This window comes from Pleuronectes platessa, chromosome 17, assembly GCF_947347685.1.
Source record: "Pleuronectes platessa chromosome 17, fPlePla1.1, whole genome shotgun sequence".
Taxonomy (NCBI): Eukaryota; Metazoa; Chordata; class Actinopteri; order Pleuronectiformes; family Pleuronectidae; genus Pleuronectes; species Pleuronectes platessa.
The window spans coordinates 21,657,383-21,671,440 of NC_070642.1; the positions used below are offsets into that span (position 1 = coordinate 21,657,383).

Sequence of the window (14,058 nt, forward strand, 5' to 3'; positions counted from 1 at the left end):
TCTCTTCTTCTCTTCTTCTCTCCTTCTCTGCTCCTTTCTTTCTCTCCTCCTCTCCTCCCTCCTCTCCTCCCTCCTCTCTTTCCCTCCTCCACTCCTCCTCTCCTTCTCTCTTTCTCTCATCCCTCCTCCTCTCCTCCCTCCTCTCCTCTCTGTGCTTCACCTCTTTAATGTCTTTGCTTATTGGGACTGTGTTTCTCTTCCAACCAGGTCCAGACGTCAGGAAGCTTTTTAATGATTCAGGTCGTAGAGTCAAGACACCTCATCTGCTACTAACTCCTCAGAAGCTGTTGAAGGTTCATTGTGAGGGATTCAGTGACATCTAGTGGTGAAGTGTCACATTGCAGCTCCTCAACCTGTTATCTAGTTGTTATGCCCCCCCCCCCCCCCCCCCCCCCCCCGCCGTGTTCTGTGGTAGCAAGTGAAAGTGAAAGTGCATCAGGGCGTTCAGCGACTGGAGGGAGTTTTTCTTTATTCCGCAGCAGTCACAACCGACAGACATGCCAAACGAGACTACAGCCAGAGACTGTCAGTCCATTCCGTAAGTAGGCTCTTACGGTATTTAACACCCTGTGTCCCGGAGGACAGCTTCTGGTGTTTAAAACCGTAGTTGTCTTTCATTTGACCTTTATGCAGCTTTGTTAAGTTGTGTCGACTGAAAGTTTCTCTGTGTGTGTTTTTATTTCAGAGACATGACGCAGATATATCGAGGTGAGAAAACACGTTCAGTGTGTTTATACTGTGACAACATGTGTTTCTACCGTTTATTAACCATTTGAGTTCGTGGAGAATCTAAAGTGAAAGTGAATTTCTCCGTTGTCATTGTGAGACTAATGACTTTTTTTTTTTTTGTTCAATATGTTTATTAGGGTTTTTTCAGGTAGTGAAGCACAAACAGACAAATACTAGGAATAAGTAATAAATTATGCAAAAATGAAAGGAACAGAGAAAGAAAGAAAAAAGAGTCAATTGAAATAAAATAAAATAAAGGCATAAAAACACAACAGAACAAACAAACAAACAAAACTAACAAACAGGGCATACAACTCAAGACAATGAAATGTATTGATGCATCACTAGTACACTAAAAACATAAAAACAAAACAAAAGAGGTGATGGCCTATTGTGAGTGTCATAGCTGCTCTAGATCTCCATCAAATTGAGCAAGATGGTCCAGGAATGGCTGCCAGATCTTGTAGAATTGTTTAAGATTGTTTGTCAAACTATATCGGATCTTCTCCATATGTAATAGAGAAAAAAGTTCCGATAGCCACGTCTTGAAGAGTGGCACTGCTTCTGACTTCCACAGCCTTAGAATCAGTCTCCTTGCAATTAACATTCCATACATGATGGTGTGCTGTACTGGAATACTTCGAGGCAAAAGAGACAGGGAGAAGCCAAACAGTGCCACCTCTGGCTCACTAAGTTGTACATTTCAGCAAACCACTTAAATATTGCACACCAGAAGTCGTACAGCTTTGAACACGTCCAGAAAAGGTGGGTTAAGGATCCGTCAGCAGATTTACATCGATCACACAAAGGAGAGACAGTAGGATATATTCTATGTACAGTGCCTTGCATAAGTATTCACCCCCCTTGGACTTTTTCCCATTATGTACTGTTACTAACTGGAATTCAAATAGACTTAAATAAACTTTTTCCCGTTTGATCAACAAAACATGCATAGTACTTTGGAGAAAGTACATGTAAATTTTATTGTGACACAAACAATAATGAGAACAAAAAAGTTGACATCTGTTGGGTGCATAAGTATTCACCCCCCTGTGTCAATACTTGGTAGAACCCCCTTTCGCTGCAATTACAGCTGCAAGTCTTTTGGGGTATGTCTCTACCAGCTTTGCACATCTAGAGATGGAAAGGTTTGTCCATTCTTCTTGGCAAAAAAGATGAAGCTCAGTCAGATTGGATGGAGACCGTCTGTGAACCGCAATCTTCAAGTCTTGCCATAGATTCTCTATTGGATTGAGGTCTGGGCTTTGACGGGCCATTTTAAGACATTAACATTCTTTAATCCAAACCATTCCTTTGTAGCTCTGGCTGTATGTTTAGGGTCATTGTCCTGCTGGAAGATGAACCTCCGCCCCAGTCTCAAGTCTTTTGCAGACTGCATCAGATTTTCTTCAAGGATTTCCCTGTATTTGGCTCCATCCATCTTTCCCTCTATTCTGACCAGTTTCCCTGTACCTGCTGAAGAGAAGCATCCCCACAGCATGATGCTACCACCACCATGTTTCACTGTTGGGATGGTGTGCTCAGGGTGATGGGCAGTGTTGGGTTTTCGCCACACATAGCGTTTTGCATTGAGGCCAAAAAGTTCAATTTTGGTCTGATCTGACCAGAGCACCTTCTTCCACATGTTTGCTGTGTCTCCCACATGGCTTCTGGCAAACTCCAAACGGGATTTTTTATGGATCCCTTTCAACAATGGCTTTCTTCTTGCCACTCTTCCATAAAGGCCAGATTTGTGGAGTAGACGACTAATAGTTGTCCTGTGGACAGATTCTCCCACCTCAGCTGTGGATCTCTGCAACTCCTCCAGAGTAACCATGGGCCTCCTGGTTGCTTCTCTGATTAATTTTCTCCTTGTCCGACTCTTCAGTTTGGGTGGACGGCCTCCTCTTGGTAGGTTTGCGGTTGTGCCATATTCTTTCCATTTTCTTATGATGGATTTTATGGTGCTCAGAGAGATGTTCAAAGCTCTGGATATTTTTTTATAACCTAACCCTGCTTCATATTTCTCCACAACTTTATCCCTGACCTGTTTGGTGAGCTCCTTGGTCTTCATGATGCTGTTTGTTCAGTAATGATCTCCAACAAACTCTGAGTCCGTCACAGAACAGGTGTATTTATACTGAGATTAAATTGCAGACAGGTGGACCCTATTTACTAATTATGTGACTTGCAAATGTGACTTGTGAATGCAATTGGTCGCACCAGATCTTTGTTAGGGGTTTCACAGTAAAGGGGGTGAATACATATGCACTCAACACTTTTCAGATTTTTATTTGTAAATAATTGTGAAATCCATGTAATATTTCCCCCCACTTCCAAATGATGCACTATTTTGTGTTGGTCCATTACATAAACTCACGATGAAATAAATTTTAATCTGTGGTTATACCATGACAAAATGTAGAAAAGGGGGTGAATACTTATGCAAGGCACTGTAGTTTGGTTTTCGAATAATGGAGTCTATGCATAACCTTAAACTGGATTAAGTGATGTCTGGCATTAATAGAACAGTATTGGATTCTGCTGAGACCCTCCTGCCAAACAATGTCATCAATCTGGAGACCCAGTTCCTCCTCCCAAGCCTTTTTCAAAGAGTGGGTGGCATAGTTCACTTGTTCAGAGAATACCCTGACAAAGCTTGAAATCAAGCCTTTTGAATCCGGTGGTCCAAGCCAGAAACTATAAATCCTACTTTCGTCAGGAAGAGATTCAAATTTAGTCAGGCTTTGGCGGACTTGGCCTCTACCCTGAAGGTATCTAAAGAAGTGTGTTGACGGAAGGGAGAACTTGTTTTTTAGTTGAGTAAATGAGGCAAAAAGTTTGTCAATGTACAAATCTTTTAGAGCTACGATGCCTTTTTTTCTCCAACTATAAAAAGTTGCATCTGAGAGAGCAGGGGGGAATGCATGATTATGACACACTGGAGCATAACTAGAGGTACCAGGTAACTTGCAGCACTTCTTAATTTGCTGACATATTTTCAAACAAATAATAATTATTCGATTTTTCAGTTTTGTGATGGGAAGCCCAGGTGTTGAAAGAAGAAGAGCTGGGAGTGAACTGTCTTTGACATCTTTCTTTTCAATGGCTACCCACGCAGGGGTGCTTGTTGAAATCTGCAGGTTGTAGCCATCACCCCAGAAGGCAAGAGCTCTAAGATTTGCCGCCCAGTAGTAATGCTGGAAGCATGGCAGCCCAAATCCACCTTTCTCTCTGGGTTTTTGTAAATGAGTTTTTGATATTCTATGAGCTTTAAAACCCCAGATAAAAGGCATGATTATTGAGTCTAGTAACTTAAAGAATGACTTTGTGAGGAAAATAGCAAGGTTCTGAAAGAGGTATAGGAATCTTCCCAGTGAAACCATCTTGATAGCATTTATACGACCCACCATAGAGAGCGGGAGTGTGCGACACTTGCCAATATCTCCTTTTAGTTTTTCCACCTTTTCATGGAAATTCAGTTTAAATATTAATTTAGGATCCTTTGGAAGGGTAACTCCTAGGTACTTCAGCTTGTCTGTAAATTTAAATGGGAGTTTATGCAGAAATTCTGCTTCATGGTTATCCCCAAGAGGCATAAATTCACTTTTTTGCCAGTTACTTGTGTATCCAGAAACTTCCCCAAATTACCTTATGAGGTCTAACAGAATGTGAATAGACTGTTGAGGCTGTGACATGAAAATTGCAACATCATCTGCATATAGGGATAGATGGTGGTCCACATCTCCCCTAATCACTTTTTAATTTGATCTTATTCTTTGATAGAAACTAGAATGTCTCTGAATGATCCTTCATTTCAATGTCTAGTTCTTTTTGTTGGAATATAAAGTATCTAACTAATGAGGGAAGTGATCTTAGATAAGATAACTTCACTGTTTCCTGTCCAGCAGAGGGTGAGACAGACATGCCAGAAGAGTCGAGAAACTATCAGTCCACTTCGTAAGTAGGCTTCTTTCATTCAGGTGGTTGAAATCAGAGGCTGTGAGCGGCTGAAACTCTGCAATGCATCGATACAATACAGATTATCAACCTCTCAGGTATTTACCACCCTGTGTCCCGGAGGACAGCTTCTGGTGTTTAAAACCGTAAATGTCTTTCATGTGACATTTATGCAGCTTTGTTAAGTTGTGTCGACTCAAAGTTTCTCTGTGTGTGTTTTTATTTCAGAGACATGCCGCAGATAATAGCAGGTGAGAAAACACGTTCAATGTGTTTATACTGTGACAACATGTGTTCTTCTTTCGACCGTTTATCAAACATTTGAGTTCGTGGAGAATCAAAAGTGAAAGTGAATTTCTCCGTTGTCATTGTGAGACTTATGATTAATTAATTTGATCTTATTCTTTGCTAGAAACTAGAATGTCTCTGAATAATCCTTCATTTCAATGTCTAGTTCTTATTGTAGGAATATAAAGTATCTAACTAATGAGGGAAGTGATCTGAGATAAGATAACTTCACTGTTTCCAGTCCTTTCACTCTGACTCCACAACATGACTCAGCTCCTTTTCTAGATTTCAGTGTTTCTGATATATATTAAACGAGAAATACATTTTTAAAATAGAATAAAAGTGTCATAGAGGAAACCGACTCCGAATCCAGTCAGATATTATTGCTGCCATCACAAACAGGTCTCTCCACTTTCTTTCTGATTTTAACGTGTCCTCAATTTTAGTCATTTTCCTAATTTAAAGAGTTTTGATGCGGTTCCGTGTATGAATACACACATGATGTTCAGATTAATGATCATGTTCTTCTCCTCAGTTTTGCCTTCAGCTTCCTGGAGAATGTTCTGTGTGATCCTGGGTGGAATCACGAACAACACTCATGTAGAGTTTGTAAAGATGATTAAAAGCCACGGACACACTGAGGTCATGGATCCTGAAGGATGTGACTACTGTCTGCTCTTCTGTCCCATCACTTCACGAGTTGGAACCGACGTGGAGTTGGCTCTCAGAAAGATTCCTGGTGAGAAATGAGTGGGTGGAGACCAAACCAGAGCAAACAGGAGAGTCAATATTGCACTGAGGTTCATTAGGAGGCGAGAAATTATGCTAAAGTTTGTCTCTCGGCTAGATGTGTGTGATCGTAGTAGTTATAACTTGGATTTAAAATACAGGAAAGGTGAATAAAAAGAGCCACAGAAACCACACGGATCTCATTACTTTCCACTTGTGTCCGACTCAGCTGCTTGTTGTGTGTTTCTCTGTTCTCACAGCAAATAAGCCGACGATCCTGGTGGTGATGTATCACACCTTCGATAGTTACCGCGTCGTACCAGAGAGCAGCAGCCTGACGGAGGACCCACGCGTCCACCTCACAGTGAGCTGTCTGTTCTATGAGCAGAATCTGCTGAACTCTGCCCGCAACGTTAAGGCGAAGAATGAGATCAGGAAGTTTCTCGGATTATCCCAGGTGACGACCGGATTTACTGACATATTACTGTTACTGTTTAAAGATCACGAGGCAGTTTGATCATCATCACTCATGTTTTTCTCTTGTTTTCTTCCTTGTAGAACCTGTCCATCATCAGCAGGGTAAGTGTGACTTCAGATTTCTTTAAAGAGGCGTTGGATTGGAGGGGGACAGAGAGTTTGTCCAAACTGGGTTCACTGGATTCAGGGACTCTGACGTCTCAGCTCAGGGTTTTTGCTTCAGGAGTTTTGGAAACTGAACAAAGTTCTGTCACATGCAAACTCAAAGGGAGGGAGTCTGTGTTTTCTTCAGTTTAACAAGTCGTCTTGTTCATTTCTGATGAAAGTCATGACATCATAGTAAGAGTCTCAGTATATCTGCTCTATTCTCACCTCCAGTATTAATACTAATACTTATAATCTGATATTAGATGTACTTAATAAACTTGTATCTTGGTACAACTCATCGATTTTGAATAAAGATGGAGGACGCGTCTCCGCTCAGAGTCAGTCTCAGCTTTCCATTGTGATGTTTCTCCATATTTTATTAGCATCAAATATTTAAAACTGTTTAAAGATCACGATGCCATTTGATCATCATCACTCATATTTGTCTCTTGTTTTCTTCCTTGTAGAGCCTGTTGTCCATCAGAAAAGTAAGTGTGACTTCAGATTTCTTTAAAGAGGCGTTGGATTGGAGGGGGACAGAGAGTTTGTCTAAACAGGGTTCACTGGATTCAGGGACTCTGACGTCTCAGCTCAGGGTTTTTGCTTCAGAAGTTTTGGAAACTGAACAAAGTTCTGTCACATGCAAACTCAAAGGGAGGGAGTCGGGTGTTTTCTTCAGTTTAACACAGGAGTGTCCAAACTACGGCCCGCGGGCCATCTGCGGCCCGCCATCCATTTTAAATTGGCCCGCCTCCAAAAAAAATTTATAGAAAAAAACAAAATTAAATAAAACAAAAAAAAAAATCTTAATTTTTTTTTTTTTTAAACTAACAATTTTAGTAGCACTTAAATGGTACATAATTGCAGCACTTTGTAGTTTTGCTCTATTTTTGAAGAAATGTACTTTCTTGATTCTTGTTGTTCTGAGTTTGTACCCTTGAATGCACTCATTGTAAGTCGCTTTGGATAAAAGCTTCAGCGAAATGAAATGTAATGTGATGGACTACTGCCCACTGTATTGCAGCTGTTTCTCAGAACGCCGCCCCCCCCCCCCCCCACACCGTCAACAGTCCGCTCCAGGGCAGGGGGCGTGGCGGCGTGAGTGGCCCAGACCTTCGTATTTTTTTCTATATGTGGCCCTCGGGATAAAAAGTTTGGACACCCCTGGTTTAACAAGTCGTCTTGTTCATTTCTGATGAAAGTCATGACATCATAGAAAGAGTCTCAGTATATCTGCTCTATTCTCACCTCCAGTATTAATACTAATACTAATAATCTGATATTAGATGTAATTAATAAACTGGTATCTTGGTACGACTCATCGATTTTGAATAAAGATGGAGGACGTGTCTCCGCTCAGAGTCAGTCTCAGCTGTCCATTGTGATGTTTCTCCATATTTTATTAGCATCAAATATTTAAAACTGTTTAAAGATCACGATGCCGTTTGATCATAATCACTCATGTTTTTCTCTTGTTTTCTTCCTTGTAGAGCCTGTTGTCCATCAGAAGGGTAAGTGTGACTTCAGATTTCTTTAAAGAGGCGTTGGATTGGAGGGGGACAGAGAGTTTGTCCAAACTGGGTTCACTGGATTCAGGGATTCTGACATCGCAGCTCAGGGTTTTTGCTTCAGGAGTTTTGGAAACTGAACAAAGTTCTTTCACATGCAAACTCAAAGGGAGGGAGTCGGTGTTTTCTTCAGTTTAACAAATCGTCTTGTTCATTTCTGGCCAAAATTATGACATCATCGAAAGAGTCTCAGTATATCTGCTCTATTCTCACCTCCAGTATTAATACTAATACTAATAATCTGATATTAGATGTACTTAATGATTTGGTGTCTTGGTACGACTCATCGATTTTGAATAAAGATAGAGGATAACAATTTTTAAATCTTTATCTTTTTTTTAAATCTCTATCTTTAAAGATAGAGGATAAAGATAGAGTCTCTGCTCAGAGTCAGTCTCAGCTGTCCATCGTGATGTTTCTCCATATTTTATTAGCATCAAATATTTAAAACTGTTTAAAAATCAAGATGCCGTTTGATCATCATCACTCATGTTTGTCTCTTGTTTTCTTCCTTGTAGAACCTGTTGTCCATCAGAAGGGTAAGTGTGACTTCAGATTTCTTTAAAGAGGCGTTGGATTGGAGGGGGACAGAGAGTTTGTCCAAACTGGGTTCACTGGATTCAGGGACTCTGACGTCTCAGCTCAGGGTTTTGCTTCAGGAGTTTTGGAAACTGAACAAAGTTCTGTCACAAGCAAACTCAAAGGGAGGGAGTCGGGTGTTTTCTTCAGTTTAACAAGTCGTCTTGTTCATTTCTGATGAAAGTCATGACATCATCGATAGATTCTCAGTATATCTCAGTATATCAGTAGCATCAAATATTTAAAACTGTTTAAAGATCACGATGCCATTTGATCATCATCACTCATGTTTTTCTCTTGTTTTCTTCCTTGAAGAACTCCTGGTCCATCAGAAGTTGTAAGTGTGACTTCAGATTTCCTCAAACTGTCTTTTTATACAGACTTAGCCAGATAAAGTGAGTGTTTCCTAAATAAACACAATTTTAGAAGACAAATCAGTCTTTGTTTTTCTTGATAAGATGCACTGGAGGGATAGTAACACAAATATGACAGTGTAAAGAGATACTGCACTTAAATATGTTTTTAATCAACTAAACTATATGACTCTTCATATATGGGGGTTTTAATATCCAATTACCACATTTCTGATGAATCGTTATATTTGCGTTGAATAAGGCTCAGTACGCCATCTAGTGTTTCAAACTGGAGCCAATGCTAGTAGTGACATTGAGAAAAAGTCAACTCTGTCTTCGACCACCATTCAGACACGTCCTCCTTCTTCTCCTGCAGCCTCCATGTCCTCAGACGCGAAGTGGGCCCTGGTCTCTCTGGCTTTCTCCCTGATCTTCTACGGGGCATACACACAGCGGGTCAAATGGCTCGGATATCTTGGTATCTGGCCCAGAAGGAACATCTGCAGTTACTTTAGAGTGTCCCCGGGTTATACTATTCTAGTATGTAACATAAGTCTTTATTATTATTGTTCATCTTGTGATTTGTACCTGATGAGTCATCGATATATTATTTCTTCTTTCTTTAAGGCGACAACAAACATCTGCTCTTCATCGGTGTAGGCCTGGTGGTTGTTATTCTGATTGTTCTGCTGATCTTTTAGCGACACGGAACTAACATGACGGAGGACAGTGAACACGCAAGACAACACAAAATCCCAATAAGGAATCTCGTTGAATCTCATTATCACAATTAACTATTCCTAAATTAACTAGTCATGTGTGTGTAGTTGTGAAGGTTCCAGGGCTGAAGATTGCCACGAGAAATGTTATGATGTAGTTTTTCATTCAGGAGAGAAAAATGAAGAAAATGCATTGAAGTGGAATGAAAAAAAATCCAGTTTGCCTGATCTGGGCCACAAGGAAGACTTAGTAATACCACATGTCAACCGAAAGTGGGAAACATCAGCTTTAATGCCTCATTTTCTGTGAAGTTCAAAGTTGCGATGACTAGAATCACACCTGCTCTGATTCGATGAGGTTTCCAATGAAGACTCACTTTTATTTAAAATAAAGATTGTTGCTGCTTCATGCTGCTTGAAATATTAAGATCACATCATGTTTGTGCCGCTTGTCTCTGTAACCGCTGAAAATGAATCAATAAAAGTCTCGTAAAAGTTTCTGTTTCGCCTGTTTCAGTTTTGATGATGTGACTTTACAAATTTGACATTAAGGTCAAGCTCCTCTTCTCCCTCCTCTCCTTCTCTCCTTCTCTCCTCCTTTCTTTCTCTCCTCCTCTCCTCCCTCCTCTCTTTCTCTCCTCCTCTCCTCCCTCCCCTCCTTCTCTCCTCCTCTCCTCCTCTCTTTCTGTCCTCCTCTCCTCCTCTCCTTCTCTCCTTCTCTCCTTCTCTTCTTCTCTTCTTCTCTCCATCTCTCCTCCTCTCCTCCCTTCTCTCTTTCTCTCCTCCTCTCCTCCCTCCTCTCCTCCCTCCTCTCCTCCTCTCCGCCTCTCTTCCTCTCCTCCCTCCTCTCTGCTTCTCTTCCAACCAGGTCCTGGCGTCAGGAAGCTTTTTAGGATTCAGGTCGTAGAGGCAAGAAACCTCATCTGCTACTAACTCCTCAGAAGCTGTTGAAGGTTCATTGTGAGGGATTCAGTGACATCTAGTGGTGAAGTGTCACATTGCAGCTCCTCAACCTGTTATCTAGTTGTTATGTCTTCACTTCTCCCATCAAAGTGAAGCAATCTGCCCCGTGGTGTATTGCATGAAATTAATATGTTACATTTACAATTCAATTCATGTGTGGGCGCCCCCTGTAGGTGGAACCAGGCACAAGGCAAAACAAGTTTTCTGTTCATCAAACTGAGTATTTGTAGAAAAGTTTAATTTATTACCTTGAGGTGTTTTGGAGATATTGTGATCACAAGATTAAAAAAAAGAACAGCTGCTTCTTATCTAATCTTAGTTTGAACATTCGACCCCCCCCCCCCCCCCCCCCTCACTGTGCTCTGTGGTAGCAAGTGAAAGTGAAAGTGCATCAGGGCGTTCTGCGACTGGAGGGAGTTTTTCTTTATTCCGCAGCAGTCACAACCGACAGACATGCCAAACGAGTCTACAGCCAGAGACTATCAGGCCATTCCGTAAGTAGGCTTCTTACATTCAGGTGGTTGAAATCAGAGGCTGTGAGCGGCTGAAACTCTGCAATGCATCGACACAATATAGATTATCCACCTCTCAGGTATTTACCACCCTGTGTCCCGGAGGACAGCTTCTGGTGTTTGAAACCGTAAATGTCTTTCATGTGACCTTAATGCAGCTTTGTTAAGTTGTGTCGACTGAAAGTTTCTCTGTGTGTGTTTTTATTTCAGAGACATGCCGCAGATAATAGCAGGTGAGAAAACACGTTCAATGTGTTTATACTGTGACAACATGTGTTCGTCTTTCTACTGTTTATCAAACATTTGAGTTCGTGGAGAATCAAAAGTGAAAGTGAATTTCTCCGTTGTCATTGTGAGACTAATGATTATTTAATTCGATCTTATTCTTTGATAGAAACTAGAATGTCTCTGAATAATCCTTCATTTCAATGTCTAGTTCTTATTGTTGGAATATAAAGTATCTAACTAATGAGGGAAGTGATCTGAGATAAGATAACGTCACTGTTTCCGGTCCTTTCACTCTGACTCCACAACATGACGCAGCTCCTTTTCTAGATTTCAGTGTTAGAATAAAAGTGTCACAGAGGAAACCGCCTCCGAATCAAGTCAGATATTATTGCTGCCATCACAAACAGGTCCCTCCTCTTTCTCTCTGATTTTAACGTGTCATCTATTTTATGTGAGTATAATTTGATATAATCATAATATAATGTAATAATTTGCATGTCATGTGACCCATTGATTTCAAACAAATGCAGATTATTTGTTGTTACTCTTGATTAACAGGACACACCTCTCTTTTAGTAGATTTAAATTTGTCATTTTCCTAATTTAAAGAATTTTGATGCTGTTCCATGTATTAATACATTACATTAAATTATATTACACTACTTTACATGTCATTTGGCGCTTCTGTCCAAAGCGACTTACAATTAGTACACTCAACATTTATGAGGGGCCATTTAGGGGTTCAGTATCTTGCCAAGGACACTTGGGCATGCAGATGGGGAAGAGTGGGGATTGAACCGGCAACCTCTTGTTGGAGAACGACCACTCTACCTCTCTAGTACACACATTATTTCAGATTAATGATCATGTTCTTCTCCTCTGTTTTGCCTTCAGCTTCCTGGAGAATGTTCTGTGTGATCCTGGGTGGAATCACGAACAACACTCATGTAGAGTTTGTAAAGATGATTAAAAGCTACGGACACACTGAGGTCACCGATCCTGAAGGATGTGACTACTGTCTGCTCTTCTGTCCCATCACTTCACGAGTTGGAACCGACGTGGAGTTGGCTCTCAGAAAGATTCCTGGTGAGAAATGAGCGGGTGGAGACCAAACCAGAGCAAATAGGAGAGTCAATATTGCACTGAGGTTCATTAGGAGGCGAGAAACGATGCTAATGTTTGTCTCTCTGCTAGATGTGTGTGATCCTAGTAGTTATAACTTGGATTTAAAATACAGGAAAAGGTGAATAAAAAGAGCCACAGAAACCACACGGATCTCATTACTTTCCACTTGTGTCCGACTCAGTTGCTTGTTGTGTGTTTCTCTGTTCTCACAGGAAATAAGCCGACAATCCTGGTGGTGATGTATCACACCTTCAATATTAACCACGTCGTACCAGAGAGCAGCAGCCTGACGGAGGACCCACGCGTCCACCTCGCAGTGAGCTGTCTGTTCTATGAGCAGAATCTGCTGAACTCTGCCCGCAACGTTAAGGCAAAGAATGAGATTATGGAATTTCTTGGATTATCCCAGGTGACGACCGGATTAACCGACATATAACGTTACTGTTTAAAGATCACGAGGCAGTTTGATCATCATCACTCATGTTTGTCTCTTGTTTTCTTCCTTGTAGAGCCTGTTGTCCAACAGAAGAGTAAGTGTGACTTCAGATTTCTTTAAAGAGGTGTTGGATTGGAGGGGGACGGAGAGTTTGTCCAAACAGGGTTCACTGGATTCAGGGATTCTGACGTCACAGCTCAGGGTTTTTGCTTCAGGAGTTTTGGAAACTGAACAAAGTTCTGTCAGATGCAAACTCAAAGGGAGGGAGTCGGGTGTTTCCTTCAGTTTAACAAGTCGTCTTGTTCATTTCTGATGAAAGTCATGACATCATCGAAAGAGTCTCAGTATATCTGCTCTACTCTCACCTCCAGTATTAATACTAATACTATTAATCTGATATTAGATGTACCTAATAAACTGGTTTCTTGGTACGACTCATCGATTTTGAATAAAGATGGAGGACGTGTCTCCGCTCAGAGTCAGTCTCAGCTGTCCATTGTGATGTTTCTCAATATTTTATTAGCATCAAATATTTAAAACTGTTTAAAGATCACGATGCTGTTTGATCATCATCACTCATGTTTTTCTCTTGTTTTCTTCCTTTTAGAGCCCGTTGTCCATCAGAAGATGTAAGTGTGACTTCAGATTTCCTCAAACTGTCTTTTAATACTGACTTAGCCAGATAAAGTGAGTGTTTCCCAAATTAACAGAATTTTAGAAGACAGATCGGTCTTTGTTTTTCTTGATAAGATGCAGTGGAGGGATAGTAACACTTATATGACAGCGTAAAGAGATACTGCACTTAAATATGTTTTTAATCAACTAAACTATATGACTGTTCATATATGAGGGTTTTAATATCCAATTACCACATTTCTGAAGAATCTTCATATTTGCGTTCAATAAGGCTCAGTACGCCATCTAGTGTTTCAAACTGGAGCCAATGCTAGAAGTGACATTGAGAAAAAGTCAACTCCGTCTTCGACCACCATTCAGAGACGTCCTCCGTCTTCTCCTGTGCCTCCATGTCCTCAGACGCGAATTGGGCCCTGGACTCTCTGGCTTTCTTCCTGATCTGGTTTTTCCACTGGTCATGGCTTTGCTGCCTGGCACCGGCACGGTGGTTCATACGGCTCGCCATTAACTTGGTCTCGGGCCTCTGGAATAACTTTAGAGTATTATTCGGGTTTTAATATTCTAGTATGTAACATAAGTCTTTATTATTATTGTTCAGCTTGTGAATTG

At 40.9% G+C, this 14,058-nt stretch overlaps 1 protein-coding gene across 15 annotated transcripts; it reads left to right on the forward strand.

Moving 5' to 3' along the window:
• Positions 1-398: 398 nt before the first annotated feature.
• LOC128459794 (uncharacterized) lies at positions 399-10,047 on the forward strand. Of its 15 annotated transcripts, none has more exons than XM_053444684.1 (14): positions 442-538; positions 686-708; positions 3,762-3,894; positions 4,641-4,787; positions 4,918-4,940; positions 5,513-5,716; positions 5,967-6,163; positions 6,265-6,285; positions 6,798-6,818; positions 7,821-7,841; positions 8,417-8,437; positions 8,793-8,814; positions 9,207-9,370; positions 9,458-10,047. In XM_053444684.1, exons 4-14 carry the CDS (start codon positions 4,753-4,755, stop codon positions 9,488-9,490), a joined length of 762 nt encoding a protein of 253 aa, XP_053300659.1. In that variant the 5' UTR covers positions 442-538; positions 686-708; positions 3,762-3,894; positions 4,641-4,752; the 3' UTR covers positions 9,491-10,047. The 15 variants fall into 15 exon arrangements, with proteins under 15 accessions (XP_053300649.1, XP_053300652.1, XP_053300650.1 ...); XM_053444686.1 differs by having other exon boundaries at positions 4,641-4,689; XM_053444689.1 differs by having other exon boundaries at positions 4,641-4,689; positions 5,525-5,716.
• Positions 10,048-14,058: the final 4,011 nt, after the last annotated feature.

Coding starts and splice junctions, on each gene's coding strand:
- LOC128459794 (XM_053444673.1), top strand. CDS start 498: ATGCCAAACGAGACTACAGCCAGAGACTGTCAGTCCATTCC. Junction 6,164..6,264: donor AGTTTCTCGGATTATCCCAG/GTGACGACCGGA, acceptor TCTTCCTTGTAG/AACCTGTCCATCATCAGCAG. Junction 8,438..8,792: donor ACCTGTTGTCCATCAGAAGG/GTAAGTGTGACT, acceptor TCTTCCTTGAAG/AACTCCTGGTCCATCAGAAG.